Consider the following 26,612-nt stretch of genomic DNA (forward strand, 5'->3'; position numbering starts at 1 on the left):
TTTGTTATTAAATGCTGTGACGTTCTCCTACATGGTGGTTAGCCCAGCCAGCTCACTGGTTGCAGTAGTGCACTGACCTTGTTCCTGATGTGGCTAAGGGAGACCAATGGCCCTGTGCTAGGAGAGTGCTCTGGCTACCCACAAACAAAGACAAAGGATTTTCGAGTGGCATTTAATAATTAAGATTTCCTTTTTTCCAGCCTGCAACAAGGGACACCGCAATAAGTGGTGGTGATGATGCACTCCAGCCTCCTGCTCATTAACACTCACATGGGGAAAGAGATAATTTGCTTTTGTCTTTCTGAGCCATGTTGAGAAATTTATTTCAGTAGCGTCAGTCGTGTAAGATGATAAAAATGGTGCAAATCATGCAAAGGAAGAGAAGCTGGCTTAGCCTGATTTGAGTTTATACAATGAATAAGGTTACTAATTAATTGGTAAAGTGCTATTTGTAATTGTCCCTCTCTGATAAATGGATTAGAACAGATGTTTTAATGCGCATTTTTTTCTCATTGTTTTAGATACAAGAATACATGTAAAACTGAAAAAAAAAAAAAAAAAAAAGGTGATTCAGAAAGAACTGAGAGATAAATGCTGGGTTATGTAAGACAAAAAAAAAAAAAAAAAAAAAAAAGCCACACTTACTTCCTGGAAAAGAAATCGCCCAAAGAGCCCAATAACTTTCCCAATATGAGCAGCAAATGATGACATGAATGAAATGCATTGTTCATAACTGTAGATAAATAATGCCTAATCACTTCAAGCACTCATTTAGCACTCCACAGCCCAGGACTTTAGCTGCTGAAGAAAGAACAGCGGTAGCTTAGGAAATAGGAGCGCAACTTGATGTGAGCCTGATCCTGGGGCAATGGCATGGCCCACTGCAGAGCAGTCGGAGGCCTGTTCTGCTTCACACTTGGCACCCTAGGAGCCCCAGCATGACAGCGGTTGTGAATCTGCGTGAGGAAGGGACTCTTTGGCAATACTACACAGAGGCAGGCAGCAGAACCCTGCTGTGCTGCCACTAGCAGCCAGCCACATGGTCCCCCTAGGGCTGGCTCGCCAGGCTCCCTTGCACCAGCACCAGCCGTCCAGAAGGTAGCAGAAAAAACGCAGCCTCTACTTTCATTTCATTATACAGATGTGAAATCTTTAGGGGTACCACAGCACAAAGACACTGTAATGAGGAGCTGGCGCTGGCTAACTGAAAAATCCTGCCTTATCTCCCGGACTGTGGAGAGGTGCAGGACTTCATGGGGAGTCAGGGGCTGTGCCCCAGGCCATGAAGAACACTGATGAGAGGATCCCTTCCCCGTTCCCTGGGCCTGAGTTACTTCTGTACGCACTCCCCTTGCTCTCCCCGAACCTCTGACTGCGCTTGGTGCCCTGGGCTTTGGCCTGAGCAGCACATCGCAGCGGGTCAGCTCTCCACCTCCCGTGTCTCCGACTCACCACCGAGACATTTCCCAGCGACACGGCACGTAGGTGTCACCAAAGGGTGAACTGCAACATGCCCCTAATAGTTGGTGCGCTCCAATCTGAAGAGAATTCTGCAATATCAATTCTTCTAATGGCATTAAAGGAGGCAGTATTACTTTTCATTTGTCCGAAGTAATCTGATTGAGTGCAACGTGGCTGAAATTTCATTTCCTATATCTTTATTAAAGCAGTGCCACTCTTTAAAGAGAAATGTTAGCAGAAGAAAAAACAGAAACTATTTTTACCATCTAGATTTAAAAAAAAAAAGGAAAAGAAAAGAAAAAAAAAAAAGGAAGCAGGGACAATGGTAGACTGGCTCCATATTAGCTTGTAATCAGCCATGAATCATAGAGATAAAAAAAAGTGAAAGATTTGCAACTGCAGTCTAATACAGTTTCCAGTGATTGGGGAGATTCATTTAAATCTCACCTGAGAAGTTGTAGCCAGGGGATCTGTTTGCTCTTAGCAAACAGCAAAGATTACATATTAATTCAAAGGGTGTGTATGAGACACCTGTAGATTTGCATGGACATGACAAAATGCATGGAGATATTTATGGTATGGTTTTACTTTGTGACATAGCAGTGCATCCAGAATGCTCTGCTCCTCTTACCCTGCACTGGGACACAATGGTCTTTTTAAAAATATGTAGTTATGTGATACAAAGTGTTTGAAGTAGGGTTGCATGCTCAGGTGGTGTTTGCTCATCAAAGCATTCCTTTTAATCCTTTCATTAGTGCCTTTACTACATGTAAAAAGAAAGTATCCAAACCTCACTGACAAATATTAGGAGAATAATGAGGAAGGCAAACCTCAAAAGATGCTCAGATTATTAGTGACAAATGCCACTGTCTGATACCACCGTGCTCAATAGTAAATGAACTAAAGAAGCGCTAATTGCTTTGAAGTTAATAAAGACTATATTGGCTTTCAATAATTGGTGTTTGTTTAGCTACTATGATTATAGCGATCTCTTTCTAGTTGAGCAATGTAAGATGGCAGAAGTTCCACCTTTTACAAGTTTTAAATCCCTGTAGAATTGACAGAAAAAGCTGTAACCACAAATTGGTTTGCAATTTTCCTCTTTCTTCCCAGCAAACTCTGTATGGTTATATTATGAACCTTGCTTCAAACAAACTGCTTCTGACTTTTATGATCCTTTTGTGATCTAAATGGCTATCTCATAAGATATTCCACTGCAGCTTCTTTTTCAATTGCTTTTACTGTGAAATGGCATTCTGGAGATTTCTGGGGACCATTTCACACTCTTACGGTATTGATTTGCTAAACCTGATGATAGGTTTATATTTAAGATGCAGTCTAGTATATGAACAAAGTGTAAAGCTTATGAAGAACAGATTCAGGACTTTCAATAACCCCATCTTCTTGATGGGGTTTGCCTCTTTAAAGTACGTTAGTGTTTTACACTAAATTTTGGAGTGCAGGGTGCTGTATGGGCTGCATTTCTAATTGCCTTGGAATGTTTCCATTACACTGAATTACAGTCACAGAAAAATACGGAGAAGATGAGAAGATGACTTGTAACTCCTTCCAACATAAGGTCAGACCAAATAGACAAAGGCACTTGGGAACCTAAACAGAAAAATGCACGTGAAATTGTTCCCTGAGTCCTCACTTACAAGGCTGTCAGAGGATAGATTTTCTCCCGGGTGCACTAGAAAACTGACAACAAAACTAATGTCTTTGGGCTTTGGTGTTGGAGATAAGCATTTTTCTTTAAAAGACTGATCATTTTATAATGGATGTGGGCCAAGAAAAAATCATCTTTGATGGAGTTATAGCATAAAAATGAGTCAGAAATGCTTTTATGAAGAGAATGACACTTAATATTTATTGGGCCAAATTGCAACCCCATGACTCCGCCTTTACTCTGGCAAATGCAATGAAATTAAGAGATGGACCTGGGTAACACCGTCAAAGCAGAATAAAAGCAGAATAAAACAACCAGGCATACACAACTGCAGCGAGGAACACGCAAAAAGCAGATGAATGCCCTGACAGCCTGGGAGCTGACCTTCAGGACATTTTGTTCAGGAGAGAAGGGGGAGAAAATAAATGCTCTGTGTTTGAACAGCATTGTACATGTGCCCAAACAAACACAATTTTGCTAGGACTCCCCAAACGCTAGAGAGCTCTTGTAGGAAGGTGCAAAAGCAGGAGAGTGAGGGTCTGGGAGTTTCTGGAACATAGGCTGTATTTAGGTCTCTATATGCCTGTATCTGGGCAAATTAGAGAGAGGAACTAGGAAATTCACTGCTGTGGCTGACACAGGACAAAGGGAGCAGGGAATCCTTTGCCCCGCTACCAAGACTTTTACAGCAGCAAATAAAAGATCTTTTGTCTGTAACACAATTGTATGCTGAAAAAAATGAATTTAAAATAACTCTTTTTAATAAAGAAACTGAAATAAATGTGCTAGAGTATTTTGTCCTGGACAATCTCCTGCATATATTAGCTGCATGGCTTTATTCTTGAAATGTGTGCATGAGTGATGATATGATCGTGTATGACTGCTGAGTGAAGTCCAGACGAATTGCTTGTTGATATTAAACAAATGAAGAAATTCCTCTAGCAATATTTGGAATAAGTGAAGATAACACTAGTTATTGCTGAGCAGGGTCGGATTTCACTTAAAAATAAAACCAAGAACTTTTAATGCTCATTTCTAAGTCTAGCTTCACATCTGACTTTTTTTCTTTCTGCTTTCAGCCACTTCCATCTTCTTCCTTTGTTTTGTTTTTGCATCTCTATCCCCCTGTGCTGTAGGATTTGCACTACTATTTTAAATGTCAGGTAGACTAGAATGAAATCTGGGGTTTTCCTCAATGCAGTTTTCATGACAAAATAGGAGCATATAAAACTAAAGAACTGCCAGTGCTGCAAGAGCATTGACAGTGGGCAGTATTTCAAGAAATTCATATGCAGTCAGTTAGCAAATAGACAATCAGGGCTGCAGAGCCTTTAATTGCTGGTGAGGGACTTTGAAATGCGAGTTTTTTTGTGCAATTTTGTGTCTTGCTAAATTAAAGCTTCACATACGTGCAAAAAAGCTGAAAAGTGCATACCCTCCAGGATCTTTAGACTTCCCTAACAAGTCCTGTAACTTGTGCAGCCATTTCAAGATTTTAAATTCTTGATCCATTCTGGTTAGCTATCCGACATAGATCACATAAATTGCCCAAATCATCATCCTTACTATATCTCATTTTTATTGTAGATCTGGCAAGAAATATCCATCAAGACAAAAGTCTAACTACTGTCACAGTAGTTATATGATAGACCTGTACATTTCAGAATACAGTTAACATTCTGGATGAGAGAATTGGGAGTATGCTTGTTAAATTAGCGAATAACACCCATGTGAGAAGGTCTGCAAGTATTTTAGAGGATGGATCAGAATACAAAATGATCCTGATGAACTGGAGAGATGATTTGAAGAAACAGGATAAAATTCAGTGTGGACAACTGCAAAATACTACAGTGTCAGGAAAATTCCCCAGCAAAAACACAAGACTCCTAATGACCAGAAAAAAGATCACAACAAACAAACCACCCTTAGAAGTATACCTGTATGTCCTAACATTGTACAGATTTGGCATACCTGTACCTAGATGCTCAATTGTCTGTCTGCCTGCCTGACCATCTGTCTGTGTATGTATCTTCAGACAGATCTATGTAAAGGAACCCTGTACACCTGGATACACTGGAGATAGCGGTGCACAGTGTTTCTGTCACACATCTAGAACTTTCACCTTACTTTTGCCTCTCAGATCCTTTTTCACCAGATTAAAATTTTCTGTGCACTGAGAAATATTTCTTTTTTTTCCTTCTTCTTTTCTTTTGTGCACATGCGGGCTGTGTACACAACCACAGGGCTTCAGAGGGCGCATTTTAGAGCACTGTCATTAAGGGACTGTATCCTCTGGATAGGGACTGTATCCTCAGGGTCAGCTGAGAGTAAACTCAAAGTAAAGTTAGCAAGAATTATTCTGTGATTTCTCCTGTGAAGTATTTCAACAAAATCTTTAAAGACTTAACCAAACATTCCCGAAGCAAACAAGCAGATGACATTATCCTTCCCCCTTGCCTTCATGCCCTGAGCTCCTACACATGGAGCGGTTGCCAGGGCCAGATTCCCAGCTTCAGTACAGCTACAGGGAGTAACAGTGAGTGAAATTCAATCTGTGCTAGCAAAATACATGGCAAACAACCCTCTACACTGTATCAAGGAGGGGACTCAACAACCTGTTTTTCAGAAGACCACTTCACCAAGACCCATGCAATTTGTAACAGTAGGAAAGCCATTCTGACAACCAACTTCCCATCTTTGTTCAGCAATTCACATGTAACAGCCTCTTCATTCCTAATGTCTTTGTCTGGTAAGAGTGTTTAAATGAGATCTCCCTTATTTTAGGAAATCATTCTCTAATTATGTTTCTTAAAATAACCAAAGACAGACAGAGCATAAAAAGTTTACCTTTAAGATTGAAGAACTTTATACAAATATGCTAAGAGCATATTGAACAATCCAAAATATGTAATGTTATTTTTCTAAGGATATTCTAGATAAACATTAGCAATACATGAGCTACTTTTCAATTCTGGTATCAATATCAAAAGACTGGAAAATCTTAAAACACTGAAAGACCATCTGTGCATGCTAGCATCTGCCAAATTTGCAACTGTGGTTTCTTCCCTGCTAATTCCATATTTTCAGGATAGATTAATGGGCACCATTTATCCAGAATAAATAAATGTGGAAGGCCCGCCTTCCCCCTTCACTGCGCCTCATCATTTTACTGATTTCCACCAGACCACTGAGCACATTAATGCAAGTAAGCCACTGTCTGGATTCAGAAATGATCACATTTGGTAGAGCAGGAACACTTGGCGCTGCCAGTTTCCTTATAGACTGAAAGTCCTTGAAGTTAAAAAGAAATGTATTCAGAGAACTCCAGACTACAAACAACACAGATAAACTGCAGAAGTTGAAGGATTTCTCTTTCCTTTCTCTGATTTAAATTTAACCTATGTATGTGCAGAAAAGTATACTGATATTTTACACATAGTACTCCTGTTTCACCATGTGCATTCATCTTGTTATTTCTTTTGCGAGGCATTTCATACACATATATTTAGACTTTTAGCTTGCTAATTTATGCCAGCTAGTGTAAAATTACAGAGCTGAGAATAAAGTTGCAGAACCAAACCTTTATACGTGTTCTGAAGGAAGAAATTATCCTGTATGCAGTAGGACTTCCCCAATCCACAATTTGCTAATCTTTCCACTTAGTAATTTGCACGCCTGCATGCACAGATACACATTCACAAACATACACACTTCACAGCTTTAATAAAAGACCCATATTTCAATGAGCTCTCATACTATTCAGATTACACCGATTTCTATAAAATTTATTATTGTAGCTGCGCTACTACATACTTAATAGTCTGTTTAATCTACAAAATTTAACTATATACATCTAACACATTATCTGCCACTTGGATGATTTCATTGTGTGTTCATGGGGTGCTAATTGCGAATTTGGAATGCAAATAGTTCATAATCTTGTTAAACACATTTCTTTTAAGAGGAAGAGATATGCCTTTGCTATATATGTCTGCTGTCCCCATTCACTCTAGCTCTGGGTTCTGCTAAGAGGTATAAGCTGATAAAGCCTGTTAGGGCATTTGCTGACATATCTTATCCTGAATGACATTATCATGGCACATTATATCTAAAAAAAAATGCTAAGGACTGGGCATCCCATTGGCAAGACACAAGGGTGCCACATGCCAAGAGAAACCCACACTGTGGATTTGTAAAAGTAACACAGAGGAATTGCTGCTGTGCAAGCTCTGACAGAGATGTCTGTTGAATTTCTTTGCTACTTTCTTAATAGTCTCTGTCTTCTCTCCTTGCTTGTAAATACACATTAGGTTAAAAACAAAGCTTGGAAAGTCCTCCAAGTGAAGCATAAGTGAGGAGCAGCACAGACTCCCTAATCCTAAGAGACAGAGAAGGAAGGTAGGGCAGTGTGGGTTCATCTTGAGCCCAAACAACTAGCAGATGAGACATTTTGCTTGTATTTCCTACTAAGCAGTCTCCCACTATGTACTATATTATTGTTTCTAGTGAGCTAACTCAGCAATAAAAAGCTTAAATTAACCTAAAAGAAACTACAATTTAAAAAAAAAAAAAAATATATATATATATATATATATATGCAACCTCCTTCTCTCCAAGATGCTTTTCTGGATCTTATTTATTTTTCTAAACACAGAAAAGAGCTAGTCCAATTCTTTATCTGTTCCAGACAGCTTTTGAAAGCCTGGACTCTACTGGAAATCGTTGTGATTTTTCTCCATTGCTTGAAACACTCTGTGCTGGATTTATTTCCTATTTGCTTAATTTTTGCATATATGAAATGATTTGTTTTGATGTAATTTCTTTACATTTACATCAGTATGAAGAGCAAACTCAATCATATATTTCCATAAATTCAAGAGAATATTAAATAGAAACTCTGATTATTACTTAAGCAATAAACACCGAAATTACTTAAGTGAAAGCTTAATGGGGCTCAGTGGGACTTAAGCAGATGATGAAGTACTTTCTGAAGCAGGGTTATTTCCTGAAGACCATTTATGGGTTTTACAACCCCGACTGGTTCTAAAGTGACAAGCAGCAACCGATAACAGAAGAAGCTGGAAAAATAATACATTCAGCCTTACAAAACACCGACTACACCTGCTTGTTAAAGAACAGTGTGGCAGTTTTGAAGTGAACCAGTTATACAGCCTCTAGACCAAAATAAATATATCAAGGGTTAGGAAAAAGAAGAAAAGAACAAACCAAAACAACAACAAAAACAACAAATTACCCAGAAGGCAGTTAAAAAAATAAATCTGTCAAAAAAAACCATGGAATCCCTCAATTATAGCTTATCCCAGATTTTATGGGGGAAAAAGCTTGACTCCTTTGAGCCAATACTGTTTACAGTTGCTGCAATGAAAATTCTAATTTTGTGCTCTAATGAACACAAAACGATCCATAGTCGACCTTGGCAAAACTTATAATGACTGTGTAATTGAAGTGACTTTGTCACATTAAAAAAATATTTCACAAAATTGTAGGAAACTGCCAAGAAATAAAACTATGGGATGGGCAGTCTTGGATATGTGATACAGAGCCCCATATCGCCTTTGGAGCTTGTAAATGCTGGATTTATAAAGCTGTGACACATTCATATGCAGTCACTCTTCTTGCAGCGTGTCAAGGCTAATTGTGAATTGCAGCGAGCGCTTCGTCGTGCATGTGTGACACAGAGCTCGCTTTTAAAATAGTGCTTGAGCTGTCATGGTATCTGCTGCAATCAATACGAGTGGGAGATGATATACGGTAAGCTGGCAGGTGGATCTCAGTGTAGGGGTTGTGTGACACAGGTGGACCTTCAAAGAATTCCTCCATTTTGGAAATTTCACAGAGAACGGGCACCAAAGAAAGAAGTGAGACTGCAGCCCTTTGGGAAGGATATAGCTTCAAGCAGTGGCAGGGCAGAAAGTCCTCCAAGATAGCAGATTTTCAGGGATATCCTGACTGAACTGACAGATCCTTGACTGTGGTACCTGAGTGCAGGCCTATGCTCATCATGGTGTGTGCTCTGGACGGGCAGCATTTACTCCCCGAGCCTCCCCATTCCCTCTCTATACTCCATCACGGCTTGTGCCTGCATCCTCGAATGGGCAAGGCGCTCGGCCCTCTCCATCTGCCCGCACTGATGGGATCAGGGCTGAGCTGACAGAGAGAAGGTAAGAACCAGGAAAGGAGCAACTTTGTGTCAGCGAAGCCTGTTAGCATTTAACAGCTGCTGTGTTGAAATACAGAGGGATCAGTCAGCATCTGAAGTCCAAATTGTCTTCTGATGTAACTCCACTTACACAGAACTTGGCTTTAAATACCACAGTTTGGTTTCAAATATGACTGAACAAATATTTTCTGTTTACTTATCACAACAATGACTGGAGCAAGCAGCTGGGGTAAGTCTTGTAAGACTACTAATGCCATCCCCAAATGCAATACTAATGATTTTTATATTTATATTTATTTTTATTTTTCTGAGTATTCTTGAATGATTATGGAATCAATCCACATTTCTCCCAGTCTTTGGGAGAAATAAATAAATAATGTCTCCCTGTTTTCACTCTGGTAAGGATTTTTCCATAGATCCGTATTTCAGAAGACTTTTCACTGTGCTCTTTCACTCGAAAGACAAATCTGATTCGACATGAAGTTCCATTACGAAGAAACTGTTACATGTGATGACACCAGTTATTGAAAATTGAAATGAAGTGAGAGGAACCTAACACCAACTTGTATGAAATTCTCCTGTCTTTGAATGACACGAGGAACTCAATATATCTAATCATCAAAGTGAAGCCCATTGGGAACCAAGCTACAGTTGTATTGCAGAAGGTTGCTACTTGATTGCTAGACCCAGAAGTACTAAGCCATATGCCACTTCTTTCTGTGTCTAAATAGCTTACTGTGATTGATACTGAGGATGGCTCTCCTCTTCAAAGTGAAACAATCATCAAGACAACAGGAATTAGGAAACAGAGTACAGAGATTATTTTTTATAATCCTAATTTTTAACCCTGTCAGTTCCTGGAGCTCCATATAATGTATTCTTCAATAAATTCACTGCATGCTCTTTTTTTCCCCAGCAGATCACTACCCTCTGTACAGACCCGAGCATGCAAGCTGCATTCAGTATTTTTCCTTTCACCACTGTCGCTTTGCGGCCAGACGAGCTTGATTATAAAGGCTCAGCATCGGCCTTGAGTGTAAATTTTGTTCTGCTTTCATTAGAAAGATTTCTCTTCACCGTCCTTGTGCCAATCTCCTTGATTTTTCTTCCTCGCTCACCTGTCTCTCTGAATCAGCTCTCTTCCAGCCTCTCCACAGTGAAAGTCGCTGCAAGGTCAGCGGAGTGCCCCGGTACGTGGGTGCTCTGCGTCTCCCTCCTCCTGGCTGCAGGCAAAACGCGCTCTGTTTGCAATATGCTCTGTTTCCACTTGACAAGGACTGGAAGCCACTGCATATATCTAAACCTACATCCCATAGTTAGAGAGGGGACAGTGCTGTCGAGACTCGGCCCGCTTCTACAATTAAAAAGAGGCAGCAAGCTGGCAGGGGCTGATGGATGAGCCGATACTCGAACACACGGTACATCTGCACTGTAAGAGTTACATGACTCCACGCAACTTGCCATACAACACAAAATAAAAATCTTCTCAGACATTACTAGCACCCCCACCCCTACTATGCTAATCTCTTCTTTTGTCCATGATCTTAGCGAGTCACATAGTGTTATGATGAAATGCTCTGCACTTAAAGGAGTATCTGCAGCCTCCCTGCCACTATTAATAAAAATATTTAATACTCTTGTTAGGAGGCGCAATTTGATTACTGAACTGTTATCCAACAAATCCTGAAAACAATTCAAAGTAAATTTCCCTAATATGTCTATTTTTCTATCCTGCCAGAAGGGTTGCTAATGAATTTGCTGCTTGAATGCACAGACAGATTGGGAACTATAACTGTGCTGGCCTGGGCAACATGGCACTGGCACCAAAAACCTATTTGTACCCATGCAAAGTTCTCTCCAGAGTATGTCTCTCATCCAGAGGTGATTTTCCAATAAAATCAGCCTCGATTATTGCAAACACAGGAGCAATCCCTGAGGGAGTATATCAGGCAATTCAATACTAGGAAATGTTGTACTAGGCAAAATTAACCTTGTAGCAGTGTTATTTCCTGAAACATTATCTAGCTTTTGCCTTTCTTTTGTATTCATCGATCCTAAATGACTGGATTTTTTTTCTGCTTCTTTCGCTTAGCAGAAGATCGTTATTTTTTTTTGTACTTGTATTTAAAAAAAAATAAATCTTTGAAAGACAACTGTTTTTCTTTTTATTCACTTATATTACTGACAAAGTAAAGGACTGTTTACTGTGTGGCAGGCTCTTTTTCTTGGATGTATAAAAACAAGGATAGCAAGGAGGATCCTTGTGATAGCAAAGGATCCTTTATTCTATCCTATTTTAATGACTCCACAAGCTAGAGGAAACCTACAAGATGTATTACCAACAGACCACAAGCCAGAAAGACCCAGGAAACTTCATTTTCCCCTTACACACCAAGGTAAAGTTAGGAAAAATGACAGTGAAACTAGAGAGCAGACAAAGGCCTTCAGATTTCAAAAATGTTGACAGTCTCAGTCAAATCCCACTTCCTGGTAGCTTTATACACTGCCTCTTACAAGGCTCCCCAAGGCAGGGATCTTCATTTGGAGACGGTCTAGAATGTACTAGACCCTAAATAAATTGAATACTCATATAAGTACACTAGCACTATTTACAGTTTTGCTCTGGTTATTTATCTTCCAGCAGGACAAAAATGGCACAGCAGTGAGATTCAGGAGTGTATGTGGATTCAGGCAGCTACCCTGAAAGCAGCAGAACAAGTGCTCCCATTTATAGCAGGATCAGGGAATTTTCTTCAATTTTGTTGGCATTTGTTGCTTAGTTGCAATATCTTAATTGCTTAGAAACACATTTTTAAAGCATTAATTTTGCAAAGATCACAGGTAGTTTCTACCAGCTGTTACTACAATGCCCAAAGCAAACAGTTAGAATAATTGTTTGAATAAATGCTAAGTGACTTAAAATTAAAAATAATAATGAGGAAGACAAATATCATGCCTAAAACGATAGCATGAAACAGGACAGAAGAACAGGTCCTCTTTTCACGGACTCACAGAATCATCTAGGTTGGAAGAGACCTCGAAGATCACCTAGTCCAACCTCTTTTGATCAACAACAGATAAATGCTAAAACTGGAAAAAATATTGACCTTAACTGATTTTGCTTTCTGTCAAAAGAAGAAATCGGGTTATGATTCCTAAAAAAAGGCTATTTTTGGCTCAACCTTTCATTTCAATTTTTGTTTTGTTTTCTTCTTTGTTTTCTTCTAAAAGTTGACCTACATTTAATCTTGACAAGCTGTATCACAATGAAATTGTAAAAATATTGTTTTGAAAAATAACAGAAACGACCCATCTAAAATGAAAATACTTATTTTTGCCAAGTTGCAAGAGTCCTGGCAAATTTTACAAAAATGCATGAGTAGCTTTGGTCAATTGCAATTTGCACATCTCTGAATAAAAATAAACAAAAGAAAAGTTTTACCTATCTATCTGTCTCAAGTGCTGTGGTGGCTCCTGGGCAACATGCCTGGCTTGGGAGCTGAGGGGTGCCTTGTGGCTGGATCCAGCCAGCAATGCTTGGTATTGATGGTGCGTGCCCGGATTTGTAAGAGATTAGATGAATGAGCTCTCAGAGTCTGTTCATCTCATTGTCTTGTAAGCAAACATCGTGCACTACACAGGATGTGGGGTAATTTAACCATCCACTATAAATTATACAATCAAGTCAAAAGCATTTCACTATAAAAATGTATTGTGCCCATCTGAAAAATGTGTGTTCTCTCCAGGTACCTGTTGTGGTGGTAGCCGAATACCTTAATAAAGCACAAAGTATTTTATATTTCAGGTCTTAGCCAATGTGACTCATTTGTACAGTTTTAAGTTCAAACAAACTGCTAGTCAACTAAATTATAACTTATTACCACAGGCTACAGACTTTTAATACATTCTGTGGTTGGAACAGGACTGATTTACTGTTTTGGGCCCTGCCAGTAGTTATCATGCATCATTTCCCTAGAAATAAAAATAGCCCTACTGTGGTTATCCTTTGGACTGATAAAAATATATCTAACAAGATGTGTCAGAGGAACAAATTCAGAAAATAAAGGTAAAATATTAAATAGAGTGATTATTTTATGTCTAAAGCACTACATCTTCCAGCTGCCGTGATGACTTCGAAATAAAGCAAAAGGTTCTGCAAAAAGGAAAAAAGATCTAAAGGAGCAATTGAGCTCTGATAAAACCACATGGGGATAGCTGAATTGTCAGAGCTTTGCAAGAGTCAAAATTTACATAAAAATCAGCATTTAGGGATTAGTGCGATATCATCAAAAAGGATTTAATATGTGCGTTTCTTTGCAAACAGTTTAAAAGCGGCAGTTTTATAATCCATTTCCAACACTAACCTTTAACTTGTAAGAGTAAAATAATCCTTCGCAACATTTCTAGAGTTCACATTCTGCTGAGGAAGCGTAGCCCCCCTAAATAAAACTCACTGAAAACCAACAGTAGCCTATGAGGATTGGTTTTCACAGTGCTACTCCAGGTGCCAACCGTGCTGTGAGCGTTGCACATCAGTGCAGATGCAACCTTGTGGTCCAACTTGCAGAATCATCAGCAGCTGGGGTTTGCCGAATTTCTGGTGGTGCAATAAACTGATCCAATTGACCAAACTCTGCAACTGTGCAGATGCCTAAGTGGACAGACTAGGAGGATCAGGGAGTAAAGAACATTGTCTATAATTGCCCGTAAGCAGGCTTTTTCCTGGATTTCTACCGGGGATTTGAGTGCTTTCGCATGCTAGACTTAAAGTATTAAAACATAAATATGAATGGATTTCTTTGAGAAATGAATGTGGGCAGGCAGTTCAGGTCCTGTGTTGTAATGGATTTTTAGAACTAATTGAATTGGTGCTGGCTGATTTAGTAGGTAGACAGAAATAGTCAGAGGAGAAACAACGGGAAGGAAGGTTTAGAAGCAGAGACTAACAGGTAGTGCTGTGTAAATTGCCTGGGACTTTTACTGAAAATGAGATTTATAGCAAGTTTGGCCTTTTTGTTTCTTCAAAAGTGGTTTGATTTTAAGTTCTTTAGCAAATGGCCTTTGATTAATCTATACATATACAAATATATGTGTATGTATATATAGATATGCCAACGCAGATATGCATATATGCATAAACATACATGTGTATATATAGATATCCTCATATACTATAATCGGTAATTGGGAGGATTTTTCAACCTAGGCATGACATGATTTTCTTCTTGATCTTCTTCTTCATCTTTATTATTATTATTTTATTTTTTATTTTTTAAATACAGGACAGCAGATACCTTGCAACAGGAATTGCTGAGCAGGACTACCAAAGGCACACCACCACTTTTACACCTCTGTTGGTTACAAGTGCCTGATCTGACCAGTAAAAAAATGAACAAACTGTCAGACCTAGCCCACTGGCCTCCACTTTTGCCAACGGGAGCAAAAGATCTGTTTATGGTTACTGCTATTACAGCACACATTAACTGACCCTCAGAGTCTGACCTACTTGCCCTCCCGCTTACTGAGTCAGTAAGAAAATCCTCTGGCTCTGCATGGCTCGCTTAGACCTCAGACCTCAGACCTTCCATGCAGAATAAGGTCTACCCGGGGAGCGAAAAACAAGGTGCCACTCCAGCTGGTAAAACAAAGATATTTTTAAAGTGCAGTCAGTAGAAACAGTCACTCTTATTCCATGTATAATCAAGGATGAAAAGGCCATGAAAAATACCACTGCGCTTTGCAAATGAGAGGTCAATTGAAATGTCAAGATATCAAATGTTAATAGTTCGCAATTCCAATGATGGTTGGGACAGAAAACCATACCAAGTCAAGTCGGATGCCCTTCTGAGGAGAAGATGAGTTTTATGGCAGGAAAAGACAATAAACACCAGAAGTCTTCCTGGTTAACAAACTTGTGGCTGGCCTTGTCAGTGATGGAAAACAAATATATTTTGAAAATATAAAAAGCAGTGGTATTTTAACACAAGCTGTAATCCCAAAACACGTATCTGGAAGTCATTAAGCCTACAGCAAATTTAAACATATGCAGGTGTTTGGGGGAAATGTCAGTGCTTTCTATTGAAGATTTTAAGGCACTATAAAAGAAGAAGGGATAAAGGACACTCAAGGAAGCCAATGTTTTCTTCCATGAAACAAGAAGTCGATTAGAGTATTCTCAGTTCCACAGCAATTCATGGAGTACATGGGCCACTCTTAAAACATTCATTTTCCATTGTAAATACCTGATTTATCTCTTACAAAACTGTTCAGTTCTGCAGTGCTATATGAAATCAGGTTTTAGCTAAATCATTTTTTCACCTTCCCACATTTTCCCAAGAATTCCCTCTGGCCATTTTCATAAAAGACTAGATGTGTCCTAAGTCAAAACCATTCCTCATGTAACTGCTCTTTAGAAAGCCTCCACGGGGTAAACTTAGTTAAGTATTGTTACCTCCTTCAGACTCAGGGGTGGGAACAGCATGATAAGGACGAGCAAGTAAGTGAGCAAGTATCTAGGATTTTGCATCCAAGATTTTTTTTTCTCTGCTACTGACTTTCAGTGTAAATAGGGATAAAACCAGAGGGGGACAACAAGTGCTCCTTGTATGTCGTGAGCAGAGGAGGATAAGTAAGTTAAAGGTAATGGAATCTGAAGTTCCGGGGCCACTTTGGTGCCACAAGAAGGTCTTACATTTTTGGAAAAGTAACTGCAGTATTTCCACCAAAAAAATCAGTTCAGCAAGAATGGAGACTTCTTAGCTATATTCCATGTGCTTCTTTACAGTAAAAGTATGTCAGATGATGCTACCAATACATAAATATGAGTTCTTCTGCAAATGCAGTGCTTTCTTGCAGTGCTACAAGCAACATGGAACTGAGACCATGTCTTTTGAAGGAGTCAAATGCTACCTGCATTACCTTGGCCCTCAGGAAGTTCATACCAGTTAGTCTAAGCACCTATAAAACAGCTGAACTGTAGTAAAAAAAAGTCCCTTGTTTGTTTATTTATTTCTTTTTCTCCTCCAGAAGTGTTAAGAGTTAGAGGGATTCAGCAGAACAAAAAGGAACAGCAAACTTCCTCCTGAACATGAAACTAACTAAAATTCATTAATAAACTGAGCAATCAAAAGTAAACAGACCGTTTCTACAGAAATCTTTGTCAAGCTCCTTAAGTAACGTGTTGAACAATGGCACTATTAGGCCTGGTCCAAGGATTCCATGTAAACCACAGTCTCTACAAGGGAGTTATTTCCGATTTCAATTTGGGGACACAAGAGCTATGTCAGCACAACATATAAACATGGATATTTTTTTTTATGCTAATGACAACTGCGAATATTTTATATATATTTTTACATACATATATTGTAACAGATGTCAAATGCAGTTAGTTTCAACTCAACTTATTAGTGCATGGCTTTTAGCCAAAAGCAATTCACATTTGCAGAAGTGTACTATCACATATGTCTTAATAACAGAAATGTGTTTTTAAAAATGTATGTGATAAGTCACATATGGTAGAAGGAATCTGTACAGCTTTCAGCCCTTATGACAATGGAAGCTACTAACTTTATTTTGCATAGCTGAAGAACATTAAAATTCAAGCAAAATTCTCTTTGACATTTGAGAGCTACAAAAGCAACAGCACTAAAAGCTAGACAGGCTTGAGGTATACTAAGTGTGGCTGTGATGCTTATATAAATGCGATCCATATCTACAACTGCTATCTTTGAAATGGTATTCTTACTTTTGCCCTGAGAGGTAATATTCTAGCATAAAATCATAATTGCATACAGGTACCTTAAATAGTTACATTTCACTGAAAAATATTAAGCAGATTTATCAGCTGTTCATTATACAGAGTGTAATTAATATGTATAATGGATTCCCTAGGGTACTAATTGAAGCTGCAACCATGAACGTAGTCAGAGAGAAGTTAAACAACCAGTTGGGGGAAATGACAGGGTGAAATATGCACATGTAGGTGGAAAGAGCGAGACTGTCCATCTGGCCTTCTTCCATTCCAAACTGTTACACTCATTCAAGCCCCATAAAAGAATGATTTAACCTAAATCACCCTCTCCCCCACTCTCAAACCTTACTGGTGAAGTAATTGGGCATCAGTGTCACAAACGTGCTGCTTAATGACTGCAAAGCTCAATATCTCTGTCACACATGGGAAAACTTAATTTATTTGAGCCCTTCCTGAGAATTTGGCCCAAAATATTAAAAAAGAGAATGAATGAAAATGATTATTTTGGAGTGGTTCCCCAAGACTCTCATCACCTTGCAGCTCCTGGATCCTCTGGAAGGTGAAGTGAAATCACAGCTCATTTCATACTCTCTATTAAACAACCACCAGGTAACAATGACTTTAATTCAGCTTACACTGAATTTGAACTAGCCCTACAGGCAAGAAAGGTCTCTTGTCTTATTAGAAGTTTCATGTGCTATCAGGTCCCTGCTGGATCCTATTTCTAATTTTTATCAGATTAAATGAAACATAAAGAGAGGGTGATTTATGACTATCTTGCATCTTGCCTAATCACTCCAAGGAGTGTTTGTACACATTTTGCATTCACTTTATAAGATGTAAATGACTATACATGATGGAAACCAAGTGAGAAGTAGAACTGTATTCTTTTGTTATATGTGCTAAAATACAATGATTTGCGACTCCTGTCGGCGCATGTACTTACAAATACAAAACCACTCTAGTCCAAAAGGCAGCATGATCAGCAAACTACTAAGAAAACAAGAACATTTCCTCTGTCTGTAACAGGAATATACAGTTACTGAGACTTAGTTAAACTCCAATGATCACCTACTGAAGCTAAAAATACGTGTTTTATTGGTACAGAAGAGCCCATTAAGACTGGAGTATTCATTATTTAAAGAGAATCACTGATGTTGGTAGCTTTAACTGAAAATGGCTTTTCTCAAGAGCCAGGACATCTATATAGCAACTTTCTTAATTCAATGATATATGGTTGAGTCTTGCTGCTAGTGCCCTAAGATTTAAGAACTTCTCATAAAATGCCCTGGAAATTGCTCCCTGGTAGCTTGCTCATCCTTCACAGAGCCCGACTGCAAGGAGCCGAAACATGCATGTGTGTGTGGTGTGAGAGAGATGCACGTACTGAGTGAGAGAGCTCTTAATCAACAGGATGGCAAAACCTTGATACATAGGTGCAAAATATTCCCATGTGTCTAGAAATCATTTGGCACATTCCTAGTTATTTCCCTCCTGTCAGACCTTCTCAAGGATTGCAATTAAAAATCATAATCTTTTTAGCATGTACAAACCTCCCCAAGGCTAGGAGCACTATGTATTGAGTATGATTGTGATATTATTTGGCAGCTATTCATAGACAACACATTAATTTATGAAAACTGGATGAAACTTGGGGAGTGCAATCATTAGGGACACACGAGAAATCAAAAGCTTTCTTCAGCAATACTGACCTTTTTTAAGCTATTATTAGGGGCAACTTGAACTCTGTTTTCTCTTTTATCACCCTTCTCACTGTCCCAGTCATTTTAGTGACTGTACTCAAAAAGTTCATTAAAGTTACATTTTCAAAATGGATATAAAAAGAACTTACTTTACAGGAATGTTTCTCAATTTTGTCTTTTCAGCAGCCTGTAAACAGAAGAGGGGTGGGAGAGACAAAGAATTAAACAACATGCCTCAGCACAGCCAAGCCACAACAAAGCCAACTACTGGATGCTCTTCAGAAGGGCGCACTGGGGCAGCCGACCACAACCGGGGCAGAGGGAACACGTCTGCAGTAGCTGGACCCTTCAAGAGAGATAACGTTACAAGTTTTAAATACGCCTGCCCCGGTTTGTGATATCAGTGTGGTTTGTTTATTTTTAATGGCTATGAGCATTTAGGAACTGCTCATTACTTCATTTCCCGCACTGAGATCTGGCCCCCTTTGTCACTGCCTATCTGTCCCTATCTGGAACAGGAACAACAACAGGAAAAAATAAAGGGAAGAACGGACTCCGCTTCCAAAACAGTTTTTATTCGCCAGCAACAGAAAAGGGCAAGGGATGACCAAATGTTCAGATCAATTTCCTCTTGTGAAACCTTTGAGAAAACACACTCCAAATCATCTAAATGAGTAAATCTTTGGGCCTCTCGGCCTGCACCACCTCAGACATGGAGCCTGGTTCCAGTTTATTGCTGAACCCATTGATCTGTGTACAGTCCATTTATCATTCATGAAAAGAGCCAGTGATCTTCACAGTATATTAGAAGAAACAACTCAGATCATCTGTCAACGGCCCTCTTATTTCTGTTTCCCTCTCCATGGGGATTTCATCTCCTTCGATTCTTCTTGAATTAAAATGTTGCTAAGCAACACAGCTGGGGGCACCGATGGCAGGGCCGCGCCAGTCTATCACACTGGTTAAGCTGCTTGAGATTTTAGTGGAGGGTTGGTGGTTTTTTTTTTTTTTTTTTTTTTTTTTTTTAATGCTTCTGTAGCATAATTATGTAATCTGAACCAACCTTGTATCCTCTCTGAATTTTTTCAGAATAGGTAAACAGCGCTTTAACGCAGGAGGGACTGAAATAGCACCTTCAGACAAACTGGTGTTTCACATAATTTTATAGAGTTCCTTCTAGCATTCACAGACCTGGCTATAATAGATTTAAATGTGGAAAGCGGTCAGATGGTTAGTGAGATTATAATACAGAGAGCAGTGAAAGGCAGAATTAAGACAACTGATCCATAAACCTATTACACAAAGGAAAGTTTCAGCGCTTAATTACCTTTGGAGTTATTTTTGTAAAGCCTACCAAAACCGGAGAGAAGGACTTTGGTGAGGAACTTTAACCCCTGGTACGTTTAGCGATGGGAAGAATATGGTTCCCACACAGGAACTGCTAATATTAGTGGTCCTGAAAAATGCACATATAAACCCATAAGGAATTAAATCCTCTATGAAAATTGGCTAACTTTTTAAACCTTTGGGACCTGCACAACTGGGTTCCATATTTTGCCAGAATGAGTTCTCCTTTGGGCTCTATAATGGGACAAGTTTTTCAAAATACCTACTGTTTTGGCCCTTGCCTCCAATCATACCAAAGATAAACTCTTTGTTTAAATCCTTGGAAATCCCTAGTAATAAGTTAAAATCTGGGAGAAAGAATTAAAGCTTGTGAGAACTGACACAGGGCAACGGCAACACTCTGGGCTGGCTCCCAGTGTGTGAAGAAAAATGCATTTGTTTCATTTGGATTACATTTTCCATCTAAAGAATAAATCAATGAATGCATGATAGGAAACAATTATAGTAATTGTACAGTAGGGTTGCTAAATAAAACACTTAAACTCCAGGAAATCCTGAAGTTAAAATTGCACGAGTAAGTATTACACACCCAAACCTAATTATGATCACTCAAACAAGCCTATGATGAAATGGAGTCTCTACCTCATTAGCGAAATAATGTAAGTTGTGCCTCCTTCCAATGATACTCTCCTAAATCTCCCCTTTTTTTAGCTGCCACATGCATGTGCAAAGTCAAAAACATGTTATGATGAAATTTAAGTAAAAACTACATGTAACAACATACAAACACCTTATTTAAAATAGATTAAAATACCATTGAAAATGACATTTCAGTTTCTGAAGTCTGCCATTAAATACCAAGTCTCAGTCCCATCCTGCAAGGAACTAGAATTATTTTCAAAGTTTACATACCACCGTCAACCATGGCAGAAGATTTTTTTGACTGTACAGTGATATTTCATTTGACACTTATGCACCAAATAGCTGGACTATAATAATTCTGAATTCTGGCATGTGAAACTTGCATCTAAATCTCAGATAAGTTTTTTTTCCCCTCTAAATTATTCAAAAATCGCTACACAAAAAATGGATATCAAAATACAGTTAAGGAAAACAGAAGAGTGAAGAGTGTCTAGGATCAGAAGTAAATAATGCAGTCAATTCTAATATGAGGTAAAGCAGAAGATATTCCAGAGAGCATGTGTGTGATGGTGTGAGCTAAACTGTTTGCATGAAAGATTAAAGAAGATGAAGATATTTCAGAGAGTGAGAACAGGCAATGTCAAAGTCATGGAATATTAAAAAGCAGAGTCTAAACTGGGCATTTGATTTTTGAATACTTAGCTGTGTTGATGTTTACTCTGAAAGAAACGTGGCTGCTTTAAGAACAAAGAATTACAGATGTGTTTTATTTTCCAGGACTATGAACATTCTAGCACATATCACATCTTAGATTTTTACATGGAGAATTTTCCCCTTTTTTTCCTGAGAGAAGGCACTTTCCTAACTCGTAAGAAATGGCACCTGCTGGGGGGAGAGTGTTCTTCGCTCATACAGCGTTTTAGAAAAAAATATTGCAAGTTCTCAAGTTAATATGCATACTAGCCTAGTTTAATGTTGGATGATAAAGCAACTGGTCATTTCCTATTACAAATGATTCAGTTTGTCTCTGAGTGGGAAATGACAATGTTAAACACAGCACAGAATGTGGCAGGGATTCTGTCTGAGAAAGAAACGCAGGATCTGGCCTTCTGCTTTTATTTATCTTGTAGGTGTTGCTCATTCATTTTTCAAAGCGCATTTGTTGCGATATCATGAGCATGCCCAGTGGCAGAAGATAAAGAAAGGCAAAATCAAAGTGACATTGAGTAACTCTACACATTAAGCTTTGATGCAGAAACATATTGTTTGAAAATATTTGGTGTGCAGCAGGTCTGTCAATTAGAGCTAATTATTTTTCTCTGATCAGGAAGAATGCAATCTTGTTTTAGGCAGGTTTCTTTGAAATGTACGTCTTTTATATAACTTCATTATAGGAAAATACTTCTCCCAAATTACTTTTTTGCTGGGCTGCTTAGCTATTGACTCAAATTGTCTGTGTTGAGTAGTTCTCTCTGCTTTGATAATTAACTTTTGATCATTACTGAATTTAGCAGCTCTAGTCAGATGTGTTCATAGCCATCCTACTCAACTATTTCAGTGTTCATCGCCTTTAATCTTTGAACAAAATGATCTCATTGAGCCTCCATCAGCCTCGCTACTCAGTTAATAATTCCCATTTCTCATCTTCATGACTGAGTTTGATTTGTTTTAGACTTGATGCGAGCTTTGATTATTAATTTAAGACATTTCAAAGACAAACATGTTTTAAGAGTTATTTTTTTATCTTATATTCCTAGGCCTTTACAAATAAGAAACTGGTTTTAACTCCACAATGATTCCTAAACTTCATGTACTAAAAGTACTATCTAGAAATAGGGCAGGTAGGGCCTCCCTAAATCATGATACATGTGCCCTGAGTGGGAGATGATGCTGCAAAAGATTGGAATGAAATTGGACTGGTATAATGTAAAATTCAATGGTTGTTAGGAGAATTACATCATGGGACCTTTGCTAATTTTGAGCTTGAAAATATGCTTTAAAATAATTTAGGATGATTAGAAAATGGAAGCCAGAATGAACTAGACAATCATTCCACTTTAATTTGCAATTTTTTTCCTCCGGTTATGGCCTTTCTGTAATTGTGTCTCTACTCTGTAAGACCTTATTTCAACAGCTGACTCTAGCGGTGAATAAAAGAAAGAAGTGAGGAATAAATCAAAGGTAGTCAGATACAGAGGGTCATCCATCAGAGCATATTTGCCCAGGGATGTTTTCCTATGACTTTTACAACCGTGAAAGACTTCTACTTCATATGTTGCATTACTCCTGATTTTGACATTAGTTGTTTTAGCTCTAGTTCAGGAGCCATCTGCATTGTGCTTTATTTGATCTGTAGTGTGGATATATCCACAAACTTATTTCATTAAGAGATATTTAACTATTACACAAAAGAACTAGGAAGGAAACAAGCCCTATCTGATTCTAGGTTGTGCACAAGGACCACAGAATGTGAAAAATGATGCTTTTCTTCATGATCATCAGTTACCAGACTGATTTTTGGATAGAAAGAACCAGCAAAAAGTACTCCAGTCAGAACAACTTTCCTACATCACAAAGACCTGAGGAGAATAAATTCAGACAAGGCCAGCTCAAAAATATCAATGTAAAATAACTGGCATCTGCAGTAGGCAAATTAGATTTTCAGTCAAGTTTTAATGGGGAAGTGTCTGCTGTCTGAATAAAATTAACATTTTTCATTGCACAACTGAATATCCAGGATTTTCAGGGGAACATTTGATTTTGAGGAAATGAGGTCTGAAAATAAGTCAGCATTTTTTAAGAATGCCTCCTCACACTCTTGATTCAGAAGCACTGATCAGCCACCTAAGAAGGCAACTGCTGAACCTTGAAGTGTCTCTTAGGCTGAGACAGATGGCACTTCAAGCCATCAAATATGTTAGCAGAAGGAGGAAGACCTCCATGCTTTAACTTTTTCCCAGAGCTGCTGCAAATCCACCTTACATTCATCTCTCAGTTTCTAAGCAGCAGAACCACAGAGAACTTCTCATCATTGCTTTGAGCAATGCAGTAACCTTCATGGCTTTACAGAGAGATGCTCAAGAATGCTTAGGGTGAAATTTTACCAGTCGGAAATTTAATTTCAGTTGGTGCAGTGGAGGCTGGGTAAAATGGAAAACAGAGTTTAAGTGATCAAGTCTAAAAAAGTTTGTCTGTGGGTTAGGAGTAACCTTCATCCCTGATGGAAGGGAACTGCTTTTAACTGAACAACACCACAGACGTGTTTGGGCCTCTGCCAGCATTCTTCCCAAAATCTCTACATTTACATTAGGACAGTGGTGGAAATCAAACTAAAGAAGTGTTTAATGAAAAACATGGACACTTCTAATTCCTGACAAACTAGTCCATTTTTAAAAAAGCTGGTACATTAGCACCAGTAAGACTTGACAGAAGAAGCTTGAAACATTGTCTCCCTTCCCCACTTGTTCTGATATATGCTGGATTCTTTCAAAATTTTTTTTTTTTCTCTTTCAACAGAAGTTGCTAATTGTACTAATTTTGATACCTTCATCCAACTGAAGAGAAATTCTAATATGACATTACAAATTCTAAGAATTCAACTTTTGTTAGACTATATTCTAAGACATTTTCAAGTTCCTTTACAAATGCTAATGAACGCTCAGAATGTCTCTTGAGGTCCAGTACATTTAAATGCTCTGACAATACCAATTTGGTCATTGTAAAGTTCTGTGGCAGTGAACTGAACCTAGAGTTAGGCCTGATTTTTTATTAAAATTGTTCTATTTGAAAAAAAAATATCCAGCCCTGGAGACAAAGTTGGAAAAACTCTACTGAATAGTCCATTTTTTAAGAAAAAAAAATCTGAATTGAAATTGTGGTTTGAAACAACACCTCTTAGCAAACAATTTGTTACAAATTCATTGCAAATGTCCCATGCTTAGCAGATGATAATCCTACTGTGAAAATATAAAACATTTAACTGGGTATAAAGCTCAGTAATTATTGTCTTCTTATTTAAAGATGACTTCTTCTAGAATGTGTGTTTGGTTCAACCCTCCAGATGGCTAATAAATCAAAAAATCCTTTATTTGTTGGGCTTACTCCATAGCCATGTTTCAACATTCTAATCACACGATAAAAAATTTAGAGGTGGCAAAAGAAACAGAGAAAAGGTCAAGAAACATTTACAAGAGAATAAAAAAAAAAAAAAAAAAAAAAAAAAAAGTCTTCTTTAAAATTCCCTAAAGAAAGTAGGAGAAAAAGGCTATATTTAAATAATTCCCTGGTACTTCACTGTGCAGCTACAGACATTCTCCACAATTTGTGTATTCCTCAGCTGTCCAGTTCTAACAAAAGGAGAGTAATTCTTTGTATCTCCATCTGAGACTTACCTGAACAGTGCTGATGTTTTGAGGTCTTATAATGAGGTGTGCTTTTAGTGTGCAATGTTTAATTGCTACCTTTGCAGCATTCACATGGGCTATAACTTGCTGTGTCAAAATGGGAAGGAGGATAGGCAGTTGTTGCTGAAGCAGCCCCTCATACCCTTGTTCACTTGCAGTTTATGCCCTCAGATCCTGCTTTGTGGCAAAAGCCTCTGTCTCATTCCTCCTGGATCCCAACGCATCCTTAGTCTCTTCCGTACTCTAAATCAGTGAATAGTTTCCTAGACATGTGAAGCAAAAGGGCACAGCCAAATGGTACCAGCAGTGGCACTTCTGGGAAGCTGTGAATTGATGTTGCTATTGTTCACGCCACCCATTTATTTCCTATGCAGGAAATACTATACTTAACATTAAATCTACACTGATTATTAAATCCATTACAAACAGGCAGCAGATGTAAACACACACAAAATAACTTTGCTGCCCTTGGTCTGGTTTAGTATATTGCTCTGATGACTTAGCCAATCACCGTGTTGCACCCTGAAAATTACACATAAATTGCCGTGAAATTGGTAGTTTTGTAAATCACACGTGCTCTGTGTGAGAACCCTGCCCAAATCAATTGCACTGTCACACTGTGCTCTGAACCTGTCCCTACAAGTAGGCAGGAGGTCTGTTGTGGGAAGATTCATCCTGCTGGTACAAAATGAAGCACCTCTAACCCCAGCAAACCTTGCAGTGGCAGATGCATTTATCGTAAGAAAAATTAAGGTGTTTCATTCTCATTACTGTTCTCCTTCTGGAATTCCTCCAGGGGAGATCAACTTTCACTTCTTCTCCCCTTATTCTGGCTGACAGAAGCTAATTACTGGATTTATCATGCCCTTTTCATCACCTACTTCTACACTTGTTCTGGCCACCTATGAGTCCCTCTGTTGAGGTATTTGCAGCCCCCCGGCCTCTAAGCCAATACTAGCACTATACTCTACCAGCCTGAAAATCTCCCCAAAATTTAGATTTTGAAGTTCACAGACGGTTGCTTGGGCTTTTAAATAAGAGCAATGCTGCAGATGGCCAGCATAAGAAAGCCAGACAATTTCTTTACCAAAATGGTTCTCAAGACATGCGTGATAAAAATCACACTCTCCTTTTGAGGAGAAAAAGAAGATAAATGTTTCCTATGTGGTTGGATTAGTGAGTGCTGAGCACTGAGGTGGCCCACAGATACCACAGTCCTCAGATTTATTTTTACAGGACAGTATGGCCAAGTCTGGCTTTTCTCTTAACAACAACAGTACTGGTGTCAATCAATTATCTCACCTGCTGCTGCCTCCGCTTGCTGTCAAAACAATACAAGGCTTTTGCATAAGTGTCATGTGTATGCCAAAGGACCTGGGGAAATGTATTTTTCCTACATTCTTATAATAAAGACTTCTCTGTAAAACATGTGTGCACAGGCATGCACACAAAC

At 38.6% G+C, this 26,612-nt stretch overlaps 1 protein-coding gene across 4 annotated transcripts in view; it reads right to left on the bottom strand.

Moving 5' to 3' along the window:
- Positions 1–26,612, bottom strand: part of AFF2 (AF4/FMR2 family member 2) — a 334,331-nt gene that overhangs the window by 60,184 nt on the left and 247,535 nt on the right. For all 4 annotated transcript variants that reach the window (XM_032196112.1, XM_032196111.1, XM_032196109.1 and 1 more), the window contains exon 9: positions 18,917–18,954. In XM_032196112.1, coding sequence (XP_032052003.1) covers positions 18,917–18,954 — 38 coding nt within the window. The remainder of the gene's footprint in view (positions 1–18,916; positions 18,955–26,612) is intronic.

This window comes from Aythya fuligula, chromosome 13 (assembly GCF_009819795.1).
Source record: "Aythya fuligula isolate bAytFul2 chromosome 13, bAytFul2.pri, whole genome shotgun sequence".
NCBI classification, from domain to species: Eukaryota; Metazoa; Chordata; class Aves; order Anseriformes; family Anatidae; genus Aythya; species Aythya fuligula.